Source organism: Chaetodon trifascialis, chromosome 14 (assembly GCF_039877785.1).
Source record: "Chaetodon trifascialis isolate fChaTrf1 chromosome 14, fChaTrf1.hap1, whole genome shotgun sequence".
In the NCBI taxonomy this organism is placed as follows: domain Eukaryota; kingdom Metazoa; phylum Chordata; class Actinopteri; order Chaetodontiformes; family Chaetodontidae; genus Chaetodon; species Chaetodon trifascialis.
Window position 1 is genome coordinate 763,636 of NC_092069.1, and position 12,741 is coordinate 776,376.

A 12,741-nucleotide genomic window follows, 5' to 3' on the forward strand; every position below is an offset into this window, starting at 1 on the left:
GATCTTATGTAAAGAAACCATTGGCAAACAACTAATACTACTATTATTAAATTTCCATGCAGACCAAATCTCTAAAGAGATGATGGTAATGGAAAATTAAATCATTAAGCATAATCTGTTGACTGACAATTGAGTAACCAGATGTATTTTTGCATTACCTTGTAAAGAGCAAACTAACTTCAAGTTTTGGCTTCATTTTCCAGAACTCCTCTGCCAGGAGCCTGATGATTTCAATGAATGTGAAACACTGGTCTGCCTTTTACCATAAAACACATCTTCTTGATACCCAGGAGGATTTCCCTTTACTGCTGCTGGTCATATCTTGATCTACATCACCATTGACTAATAAAAAAGTTTTACATATATTATGTACTAAAGGAAACATATTAAGTATATATAAATAATCTGTATTCCTATAATAACACTGACAAACAACTGAATGATTGAAAGGGATCAAACAAACAAACAAAAAAAAGGGTTCCCACAAAGAGGCGTGTTGACCTCTGTTTGAATTTGAGGTGGTCATGGGAGAGAGAGACGGGGGGCCATTGTACAGGCAACCACCAGGCCATTAAGAGTACATGAAAGAGTCAACTTTACTGCGGTCCAAAGGAAGTTAAGAGGTGAGCCGGGATATACAATCTAGCCCCCAGCCATAGAACACAGAATCAGCAGGAAGAGAGAGAGGTGGGGGGAAACCTTACCCTAATCACAACATTTGGTCCTGGCTTTAGATCAACTCTGCTTTAATGTGACAGGGGCTCTATGATTAAAAAGGTTAGTCAAAATGGTTGGTTATTATAGCATAAAGAGCATGGGCATATATAGTGAATGTGTATGTTTGTCAGTAAACTGAAAAAAGGCTGGGCAGTGATGTAACAGTATTTAACACCACTTCTTTCCCAGACACACAAGCCTTTACCAGTAGTTCCTGCTAAAACGTTTTGTCTTTATCAGCCATTAGCAGACCTATGCAGACAACTAGCTTTCTCTCATGGGAGACCTTTAGTCTCAAAATGTACAAAATCTCATCAAACACAAACAAAATCAAAGAAGAAAATTAAATATACCCTTCACTGTTTTCATAGCTATGTAAGTGACAAAGAAAGTGAGCAAACTAGTATTCCCACAGACACCTTGAGGTCTCTCATGCCTCAATTATCTGTTCTCAACTCTGCCTCCAGGTCAAGATTTCCAGACACACAAGTACAGGCTCCTAAGACTAAGCTAGGCTTTTCATTGATGCATTTTCAATACAGTATATTGATACATTTTCACTGACTGAGCAATCTCGCAAAATCAGCTGTCCTCCACTTTTACAGGCAATACCATTTTTCTTGCTACAAAAATGTACGTTTCAACATGCTCCCTCTTCTGATGACTGAACTAAGGTTGTCCTTTTGTTATCCTTAAAACTGACAAAACAAAGACACTCCCAAATTGTCTCAAGATCTATCACTTGACTTCAAAAGCAGAACAAAATTGACTTACAGATATTTGAGGTTTTCCAGGTCTTCAAATGCCCCCCTAGGAATCCTTCGTATATGATTGTTGTTGAGGAGGCTGTGAAGAAACGAAATCAGGTCTTATTTTGTGGTTATGAGATTGACAGTGAGTCTGTCCTTAATTCTAAGTAGAATATGCCATGTCTTTATCAAGACAAGATGCAATATCATGTGATTAACAGTTTCTTGCATCAGTTAACCCCTGGTGTCTTATACAGCAGAAATACAGTAAAGAAAACTGGCACAGCAAAATTAAAGTCATCTGGTCAGTTTGCTCACACAGTTCAAATTTGTTCTGAAGTTTGAAATCACAAGGGCTGTGATTTAAAATTTGAGCTGTAATTTCTGTGGTTTTTATGGTGATGGTTTGTCATCATCTGTCCCCTCTTCTTGTGTAATGTCACAGGAAACATAACATTTTATGTGCATTTCTTGTAGAGAACAAACATAAAAAAACTACAATCTTCTGCTTTCAAATGTACAGAGTGATGCTAACTTTAGAGAACACAAAAGACTCTCCCCCTCATTAGAAATAACAGACACTTCTGTCTGTACAACAGTAAAACTAGAAATATTGCTGTCATTCCGAGACCTATAGACTGTGGGATGTATTATTGTTCAATCTGTGCAAATGCAGCCTGAAACCATGAACAGCTGTTCAGAATATAAAGCCCTTAACAGTTCGGCTGGCGACATGGATGGCTGGCTGGGCTTTTCTCCAGCTTTAAGGCACTTCTCTCACTTTGAAACTAAATCACTGTTTGACTTTATGTAACACTTGCTGGCTGTAACAATTTAATTTCCCCAGTGTGGGATAAAAAGTCTTATCTAAATCGAAGCCACTATATCCTTGCCCTGTTCATAAGCTCTTGATTATTAACTATCATGGATAAATAACTGTGTATTCACACCTTCACTTTTAACACCGCCTGCTAAAAGTGCTCTTACTCTGATTTTTCTATATTTATGCCTTACTCAGCATGCATAACTGACATGGATGTGAAAGCATCTCAATAACGTTTGCAAATAATTGAATTAGATGAGGTGTGTTTGATTTCTTCTGGCAAACAGCTGAGTAGTCTAAATTGTAGCCTGTCAAGATACTGATAAGACTACATAAAATGGAGCATGCACACATTTCTTAAAAAATTTGAAAGGTTTGCTAAACTAATATACTGCCAATGAAAAATACAAAAATTTGGAACATTTCTGCTTTATTAGGTTAGCTATGCACCAGCTAGCAGGCTGGACATGTGATAAAAAGCCCTGTGGGTGGAAGTGGAAAAATACATTCCTCACAGATTACAAGCTGACCTACATGTGTGAAACCACAGCCGAGCAGAACAAGAATTTGCCTGTATGTGATACAAACAGGACATTCTAGGGAAATGTAGGAAAGTTTAAGGAAATGGGCTTGATTCATTTTCAAGCCAGAGGTATTGAATTTTGAATTTTGTTACCAACAGGATGTTATTAGTATTAAGAAACAATCCCATACAAAAAAGAGGTTATACTATATGTCTTCCACAATTGACAACCATGCATGCAGAGCGGGGACAAAGACTTACAGCGTGTTGAGGTTCTTTAATCGTCTAAAGGAACCCGGCAGTAATTCCTTGATTTTGTTGAACCTCAGATCTCTGTAGAAAAAAAGGAAATGTATCTGTATGAAAGAAAGTACATCATTAAGTACACTGTAGAGAAAAGCTGGACATAAATTCAATAGTTACACTTGGAAGATTCCTTAATATGTAGAAAGTAGGCAATAAACTTCCACATTAACTGTTGTCCAGAGCAGACTCTTCAAGAAACAATCCTGAAGGATAGTTTGACATGTTACTCACCTCACAAGAATGTCATTGTCAAGCTTTAATCATTGAGGGCAGATTTAATAACATTTGCCCCAAAGATAACAATCACAAGGCTAGTCGCAGCACTCAGCAGATTTGAGTATCTTTATCCTTCAAATTTCTAATTTAAAGAGGCTGTGTAATGATGACAATATAGCTTTACATGATAGTAATCTGTCTTGGTCTGACAACAAATGGCTTGGAGTGCCATGGAAGTGACAAGTTACAGACTCTAATACTCCAGTTAGCCCTGTAAGGGCAAAATCACCCTTAACCTCACGTGGCATTACCAGTCATAACCTTACAAGTTATGTGAATTGGAGCATTCATTTGAACAGTGATGTTATGTTTGTAAAACTTAGGCCCAAAGTCATCTGATCTTCGACATAGCCCTTTGCTAAATGTATTTTTATGAGATAAATTCTGCTAGTGGAACCAACCATTCATATAAAGTAAATACTCTGAGACTGGGTCACAGAGATATAAGTAACTTCACTGACTACCAAGATGCCAGAGTGATGAGAATTCTTATCAGTAAGGAGGAAAAGAAAAAAAAACCATTACATTTGCTCCCCTTCTGTTAAGAAATGCCTGAGACAAGTTTTCATGCTATGATACCTATCCCAACCACACACATTTAATTTGGATGTTCGTTTTTTTCATTAACTTAGCATTCATCCTGTCTCTTTTCATTTATGCACAGCAGGCAACACAGCATGAAGCAATACATTCCTGAGTTTCTGCTTTCTTATATTACTGTCAAAATGTGGGCCAAATAATAAAATCAACTGATTTCATAGCCAGTGAAATGTTTATGGGTCATTTGCTCTGTGAAATCCCTCACATATGGATTCGATCAGTGGGAGCCCAACTTTTTCATATGCTGACTTCCTTTCCTATAGGCTGTGAACTAGTGCAAGAATTCACTTAGCTTTTCTGTAACTGAACATTCTTTGTGTGGAACGTCCTTTGGCTATGGTGATATTGTTGTTTCTGGCACCACCTTCAGTATGTGAGAAACTTCATTAAGTTCTTAATCTCAAGATAACACTTCCACATAAAACTGGAGCATTACTTATCACAATTTTCAATTTATCAACAACTTCTGAACTATGGCTAGCTTTGACCATAAACCCCCACAATCAGAAAGCTGAATCCAGAGATCTTTGCAACAGCAGGTTGGCTGCATTTAGAGCACTAAGAAAATGAGCCATCAAAAACATTTTAAATGGAGAGAGGGGTGAAGAGCAGGGATCATTTTTATGTGAACAGGTACAGCACATTTAGGAAAACACTTCTCTCCAGGCAGACTGCACAATGCACTGCCCCAACATGCTGAGGCAGGGTTGTCCTGCCTAAATGCCTCCAGCCGTGTGAGATGAAAGCAAGGGGGAAGTGTAGAGCAAGGCTAAATGCTGGTTTATGCAGCACCCATTTTAGGTCAAAACATTAAAATCAATTGTTCTGATTTCTGCTGAGAGAAGTCCAAAGTCTAAACTTGACCTGTCTAAAATAGATCCCTCTACACAATGGACAGCAGCAAGTTTAAAGAAACAAACTTATATTGTCACACACAGTATATATATTCAAACACCCTTAAGAGTTATTACCATGCCTACACTAACTACTGCTGTGGGTGCATGTGAGTTTGTTAACTGAACCATTTGCCCTGGCTTGTGGCTATGCTATTTTGGCACGGTGTGTGTTTGAGTCTCACTTTCATGGCAAAGATGTTTCTTTGTAGAGAAGGCTAAATAAGGTCAAGCACAGTGTTGTCTTTGGCAGCAGGGTGTGTTTAAAGCATCAGCTGTTGATGGAAGATAAGGAGAGGCTCAGCTGACCAGAACGTCCTGGAAGTATTGGAGCTGATGACATCCGCACCAATGTTTCCCACTCTAAGGCTTCCAGTGAATGAGTCTGATAAGTACCAGCACTGGCACACTGAGTGATCATTTTGTCAGCACGTCTGTTAATGAAAACCTTGTGTGCCAAAACCTGACCCTGCTCATCCATCATAACCTAGAGACAGTCGTTTATTTCATAAACACATTGACACTAATCACAATCCCTATTCAAAGCAATACAGCTGTTTTAACTTCATAGGATCTACACTAATACCAATGCTCCTGATGCACACTGCAAAAAGCAAAATCTATGTAAAGTGAAATATTTTTAATGAAGGCAATATTTACTTGTTTTTTGTCTGACAACATATATCTTCTTACCAAACAGTTTTATGTTGGAGCATTTCACTTGTTTCAAGCATTTTTGTCCTTAATTATCTTTATTTCTGGTTCTGAGTAACTTGATGCTTGAAACGAGAATTTCTAGAAGTATAAAGCTATTTGATCAACAAACAAGTACAAAACTGCTATTTCGAAGTCAGAATTTCTTTGTATCCAGACAAATGTACTTGTTTTTTGTCTGGCTGTAGTGCTTTTAGGTTTAATAGCAATACTTTAAGACTAGATATTTTCACCTGTTTTAAAACTCTTAGTAGGTGAAATTTTCCTGTTCTGTTGCTAGATAATTTGTTTACTTGAAGTTATAATTCCCCTATTTTATTGTTTTTTTGAGTTTTTGCAGAACAACCATGAAAGCAAAATTCCATAATTCTTTTACTACAATTAAGCAGGAAGTAATGACTACACTTTGTCAGACAAACAAGATGGTCTATAAAGCTGCTTTGTTTATCATCAAGGGAGAAAAGCAGCAGAGGACAATGAGTCAATCTACAAAGAGAGAAACACAGGAAGCAAGGAGGACATTTGGTAAACAAGGCGTCTGTGAAACATTCGTCAGCAAATAGTTCACTGAGCCACCAGAGACCACTGTGATGTTGTCACAAAAAATGAGTACAGACTCCTGAGCATTTAATGATATTTGTTTGGGGACTTGTTAAAAAAGTCTGTTAACTCCCATCAATGTGTTTTGATGGAATTATGCCAGAGGGAACAATAAAACAGCAAGGCCAATAACCCTGCAAAGGGGCTGCCTAAACAAAAAGCCTGAACAACTTCCCTGGCTCAGTAATGAAGGATCCATTAACTACGGTAGCTGACAGGGGCAAACAGGCTGCAAACAGCAAAACACTGCAAACACTGGAATGATGCAAAGCCAAAAATACACAAACACATAAAACAAATGCAACAGAAAAACGCTGCAAGAGAAAAATGCTGCAATCACAGAAACGAAGCAGAAGCAAAAACTTACAAACACACAAAACAAATGTGAAAGAAAAATTCTGCAAATATCAAAACATGCACAACCCCAAAACAACTGCAAAAGACAAACGCTGCAAATTCTCTCCACAAAACTGAAGTGCGCCAGGCCACTAGGGGGACTCGACCTGAGGGATGGACCGGTCCTGTAGGACCAGACCATAGACATATAAAGAGTAGACGCCGCATCAACCACTACTGCCTATTGGCGCTGACGAGCTTTGGGGCCACCATCTTGGACCGGTCACCCGCTCCACTCAGTGCTGTTCGGCAGGCGCAAAGAAGTGTCCACATTTAATCCATCGTAACTCTCTGAATACTAAACTGATTTTCACGTGGGGTTTTTTTGCTGCAAACGTCATACATGTAGCTATGATTCAGGACAAATAGTTTGGCATATTTTAAAGGTGACATACTATGAAGCTTTTTCAATATGTTACATAGGTCTATGATTTCCATAAAACATGTTTCTGAAGCTGTTTGCTGGAAATAGCTTTCAGGAAAAGATTCTTGCCTCCCTCTATTTGCCTCTATTTCAGTCCCTTTCAGAATGTGCTGTTTCTGGTGTCTGTAGCTTTAAATGCAAATGAGCTGCTGCTGTCCCACCCATGTTACCATGGTAACGGGGAGAGCGTAGGCTCACGTTGCACTACGCATGTGAAAGTAGCGGACATGGCGGCAGTAAATAGACCGAGTTCGTCAGTAGTTGAACATACGTGTTCGAACCTGAATCGGATCCTGAAGGAGGGGAGGCTCCTACAGAACCTCAGAGAAATCAGCAGGACGCTTCTGAAAGGTTAGTCTAAAAACGTCTTTCTATTTTTTTCTCTTCAGTATGAGCACCGCCTGTACAGGAGGCAGCATGAGAGGCCCGCAGTTCAGACGGTCAATGCTCACGCTAGGAAGCACCAATCCTAACTTGTAGCATACCAAAATGACGGGGAGAAACTCAGCTAAAAGCCTCTACCAAGCATTTGCACCCAAACGAAACATAATTCATACAGCAATAAATCATATGGGCATGTGACGAAAACACTGAAATAGCTTATGTCCACTTTAGCGCGTCTGCTGATTTCACCACATCACACAAACCACACAAGCCTGGTATCATATGAAAGCAGAGAGTCCGAAGGTCCTGGTTGTTTACATAAAGAGGAGGGGGTTTCTAGTAGTCACTGGGTTGCTGAGACATTGACCAGTCTAACTGCGCTGTTAGTTTCAGCACAGTTTCAGTCTCATTTACACATGCAGGGGCAGAGCACACAGACGACACTGCTGAGCAGCACTACTGACCATTCACTTCAGGCTGAGGAAAAGTAGCTAGCTAGAGCACACACATTCAAATGTAAAAAAAAAAAAAAAAGGGGTGCTGTTATTGGCTGAAAATGCTGGTATGCAACGTTTCTTATTTCTTTAGCTTTATACGTGCATGAATTGTCTTTTTTTTTTATTTGATTGTATCAGTACACGTGGAAATTGTGTAACAATGCTTTCAGAGCCTGAGAACATATATGCTGCCAGAAGGTGCCACAGGTCACAGTATCTTTACCTGCACTTACAGTATGATTGCAGTGTATGATTGCAGAAAACATGCCACTGTAGATACTGACCTTATGTTATACATAACAGGTTACAAGACGGCTGCAGCAGCTGGATGAAAGGCCTCCAGGCATGATTGACCATCCAGGTTTCGAACCTGTTTGCCTAAATGTGCATACAACACTTACAGGGTTGACTATGGTCCTTTACAGCTATGGGGGACAGAGCAGCGAGTTTCATCTTAACTAACTTCATTGTTCATACGCCATAATAAACTAAATAAAGTCAGTTATATCTTTTCTTGAACATATAGCCAAGTTTTTTCTTAGCAAATACTGTATATTACACATTTATTCACATGAAACATTTTATAGATATAGAATACATATTTATTGACATGAATATTTGTACATGGAAATACAGTACAAGTGAAGGAATCACTGAATCCATATTAGAAAAATGTGAATACAGATGTTTACATTATAGAACCTTTTGACTAACATAATGTTCAATTTTCTCAGTTGTTACAGGTATCTAGCCTATATGAGTTTTGTGAGCTGGTGCTGGAGCTTCCTTGGCCAGAAGATTTGTGTAGTCATCCCATCACGTGCATGTCCATTAAATCATCAATATACCCTGTGCAATACACAGACACACAGAAAACATGAATCATTAGTATCATTTATTGGATTATTCAATAACTGTTAATATAGTGACATTTTGCACTTTGAATTCTGTGGTTAGGTGTGTAGTTTTTGGTTTATTTATTGTGTGACATGTACAGTATAAATGTTTGTTTCTTGAGTAAAAAAAAAAGTTAACACAAATGTGGCCTCAGTCTTCACTGCACTCTCTCTTCATGAACTTTGGAAAGCTCAATTTGAAAAGAGGATCCCCTGATGATGTGGTGGTTTGTCCTCTAACAGCATTCTCGCTGTAATGCAGTGCAAAAGTATATTTTTATGATAACAGGCCATACTTAGGAGTAAAACATGACAGCACTGTTACAGTGTCAATTCAAGCACTAAAGGCTGCAACAGCTCACTGCTACACTTGATCAACAGCAGGTAACTGTAATGATGCACTGGCCTATGTAAAAAGAGAGAAGTGACATCAGCTTTATCTTACGTGTATAGCTATGCCAACAGCTGCATGCAGCGTAAAAAAGGATCACTCATAAATAAAATCCAGAGAAAAAACGCTTGGGAGTGTAAATTGTGCTGGGATGTAGCAGTCTCAACCATACACTTGCTTTGCCCTGGGCTTTTCTAACATACACCAGTTCAGAAGATATTTCCAAATGCATTATTTTCACAAATTCCAAAGCTTAGACCCGGTGAAGCCACCGTGTATGTATCGCTTGACCGACCTGGTCGCTGGGTTTGCATATGAAGACCGTGCTGATTGCTAACTAGAAGCTAGCGGTTAGCGTTAGCTTGTGCTATATGGCAAAACGCTACTTTGTTAGTTCGTGTAGAACTGAAAAATGAACACAGCTAAACATTTGTAAATGCTGGCATCTCCCTCGGACATGCACTAAATCATTTACAAGACCAGAAACGTGGTGTGATGTACCAGAAGCTACAGTAGCAGCGAGCTAACGTTTGACGGCTGAAGCCGTAGTCTCGAAGCTAGCGGTTAGCCTTACGTCCTTCTCAATGGCAAAACAAGCACGCTACAACACGCAAGAGTTCGCGCTAATCTACAAAAGAAACACACAGTTAATTATTTGTATACTTACATGTCCTTCCTCTGCAGGTATTCTACGCGAAGTTGGAAGTGAGCCCTCCTTTAGATGAAGTCTCTCGGCTAATCCTGCCTCGTACTGACCGAGGTTGGAAAAACAGTCAGCCTTGAAGTGGTTAGCACACACCAGCAGGTTTTTGCCAACTGTAGCGGGGACGTTGCCTTCAAAAAATAATTCAATCCACGCCGCTCTTTTGTCCTCTGCGGCTGGGAGCCGATGGAGCAATTTGTGCTGATCTTTACAGCCAACAACAGAACCATGCGTGTAGCGCCCCTACCTACACGGTGCTTTCGATAACGAAATGGCATATCTGTGGTAGCGCTGTATCTGGTGGGTGGAGAGACACCGGGGAGATGGGGAGGGAGCGCTGGCTGGTGGGCGGGAACATGTTCCCTTATTGCGTATTAGCAACCGACAATTGCAAATGGCTCGTGTGGAAGGGTGTTTTCAGAAATCCGTATCTCACTGGAAATAGCGTGAACGGTCTTATTTCACACTTTGTATGTGTGTGGCAGCACCAGAGACCCAAAATAACCCCCCAAAACCCAGAAAAAGTTGTTTTTTCATAATATGGGACCTTTAATATTCATATGGGATTAACAGTAATAGAATATTCTGATGTAGCCTAGACTGTAGACAGGTATTTTGCAAACACTGTAAACACACACATTAAAAACACACACACACACACACACACACACACACACACACACACACACACACACTCTATATGATAGAGAAGCAGATAGTGGCAGTCAAGTCAATTATTTTAATAATGTGAAGAGACAATATATGATTAGGCTATATAGAAATATTTACATATATAAACAAAATACTGACTAATGAACACATTATATTTCTATATAAAAAATAATAGAAGTTATATATCAGAGAAAATGAAAAAATATGTAAAACATATATAGAGTATCAATATTATTCACCTCCTCCTTGAACTGCCACCTTATCGTGGTGGAGGAGTTTGAGTACCCGAATGATCCTAGAGGCTATGTTGTCCGGGGCTTAATGCCCCTGGTAGGGTCTCCCAAGGCAAACAGGTTCTAGGTGACGGGTCAGACTAAGAGCAGTTCAAGAAGCCCCTTATGAAAGAAATTAAAGCAAGGAAGCGTACGTCGCCCGGATTGGCGTCACCGGGGCCCCGCCCTGGAGCCAGGCCTGGGGTTGGGGCTCGCAGGCGAGCGCCTGGTGGCCGGGTCTTTGCCCACGGGACCCGGCCGGGCACAGCCCGAAGGAGCGACGTGGGCCCGCCTTCCCGTAGGCCCACCACCCGCAGGAAGGATCAGAAGGGGCCGGTGCTATGTGGAATGGGTAGCAGTCGTGGGCGGGGGCCCCGACGACCCAAATCCTGGACAACGACTCTGGCTATGGGGACATGGAATGTCACCTCACTGTGGGGGAAAGAGCCTGAGCTAGTGCGGGAGGTTGAGCGGTACCGGCTAGAGATAGTCGGGCTCACCTCCACGCACAGTCTGGGCTCGGGAACCCAACTCCTTGAGAGAGGCTGGACTCTCTTCTACTCTGGAGTTGCCCGCGGTGAGAGGCGGCGAGCTGGTGTGGGCTTGCTTATAGCCCCCCAGCTCAGCCGCCATGTGTTGGAGTTCTCCCCGCTGAGCGAGAGGGTCGCTTCCCTGCGCCTTCGGGTTGGGGATAGGTCTCTCACTATTGTTTCGGCCTACGGGCCGAACAGTAGCGTAGAGTACCCGGCCTTCTTGGAGTCCCTGGGAGGGGTACTGGAAAGTGCTCCAACCGGGGACTCCATTGTTCTGCTGGGAGACTTCAATGCTCACGTGGGCAGCGACAGTGACACCTGGAGGGGAGTGATTGGGAGGAACGGCCTCCCCGATCTGAACCCGAGTGGTGTTCTGTTATTGGATTTCTGTGCTAGTCACAGTTTGTCCATAACGAACACCATGTTCGAGCATAAGGGTGTCCATCAGTGCACGTGGCACCAGGACACCCTAGGCCGGAGGTCAATGATCGACTTTGTAGTCGTATCATCTGACCTTCGGCGGTATGTCTTGGACACTCGGGTAAAGAGAGGGGCTGAGCTGTCAACTGATCACCACCTGGTGGTGAGTTGGATTCGCTGGCAGGGGAAGAAGCGGGACAGACTTGGCAGACCCAAACGTACCGTGAGGGTCTGTTGGGAACGTCTGGCGGAACCCGCTGTCAGGGAAGTTTTCAACTCCCACCTCCGGGAGAGCTTCAACCAGATCCCGAGGGAGGTTGGAGACATTGAGTCCGAATGGACCATGTTCTCCACTTCCATTGTTGATGCAGCCGTCCATAGCTGTGGCCGTAAAGTCGGCGGTGCCTGTCGTGGCGGCAACCCCCGAACCCGGTGGTGGACACCGGAAGTAAGGGATGCCGTCAAGCTGAAGAAGGAGTCCTATCGGGCCTGGTTGGCTCATAGGACTCCTGAGGCAGCTGATGGGTACCGGCAGACCAAGCGTGCGGCAGCTCGGGCGGTTGTAGAAGCAAAAACTCGGGTCTGGGAGGAGTTCGGGGAGGCCATGGAGGAGGACTACCGGTTGGCCTCGAGGAAATTCTGGCAAACCGTTCGGCGCCTCAGGAGGGGGAAGCAGCTTTCTGTCAACACTGTTTACAGTGGAGGTGGGGAGCTGTTGACCTCGACTGGGGATATTGTCGGGCGGTGGAAGGAATACTTCGAGGATCTCCTCAATCCCTCTGTCATGTCTTCCGTAGAGGAAGCAGAGACTGGGGACTTGGAGGTCGATTCATTCATCACCGGGGCTGAAGTCACTGAGGCAGTTCGCAAGCTCCTCGGTGGCAAAGCGCCGGGGGTGGATGAGATCCGCCCTGAGTACCTCAAGTCTCTGGATGTTGTAGGACTGTCTTGG

The 12,741-nt window shown here is 42.3% G+C and overlaps 1 protein-coding gene across 1 annotated transcript in view; it reads right to left on the reverse strand.

Moving 5' to 3' along the window:
* The window catches only part of LOC139342278 (peroxidasin), a 119,542-nt gene that overhangs the window by 88,966 nt on the left and 17,835 nt on the right, over positions 1-12,741 (reverse strand). The window contains exons 2-3 of the mRNA XM_070979290.1: positions 3,074-3,145; positions 1,492-1,563 (exon numbers count right to left, since the gene is read on the reverse strand). Of these exons, the coding sequence (XP_070835391.1) occupies positions 1,492-1,563; positions 3,074-3,145 (144 nt within the window). The remainder of the gene's footprint in view (positions 1-1,491; positions 1,564-3,073; positions 3,146-12,741) is intronic.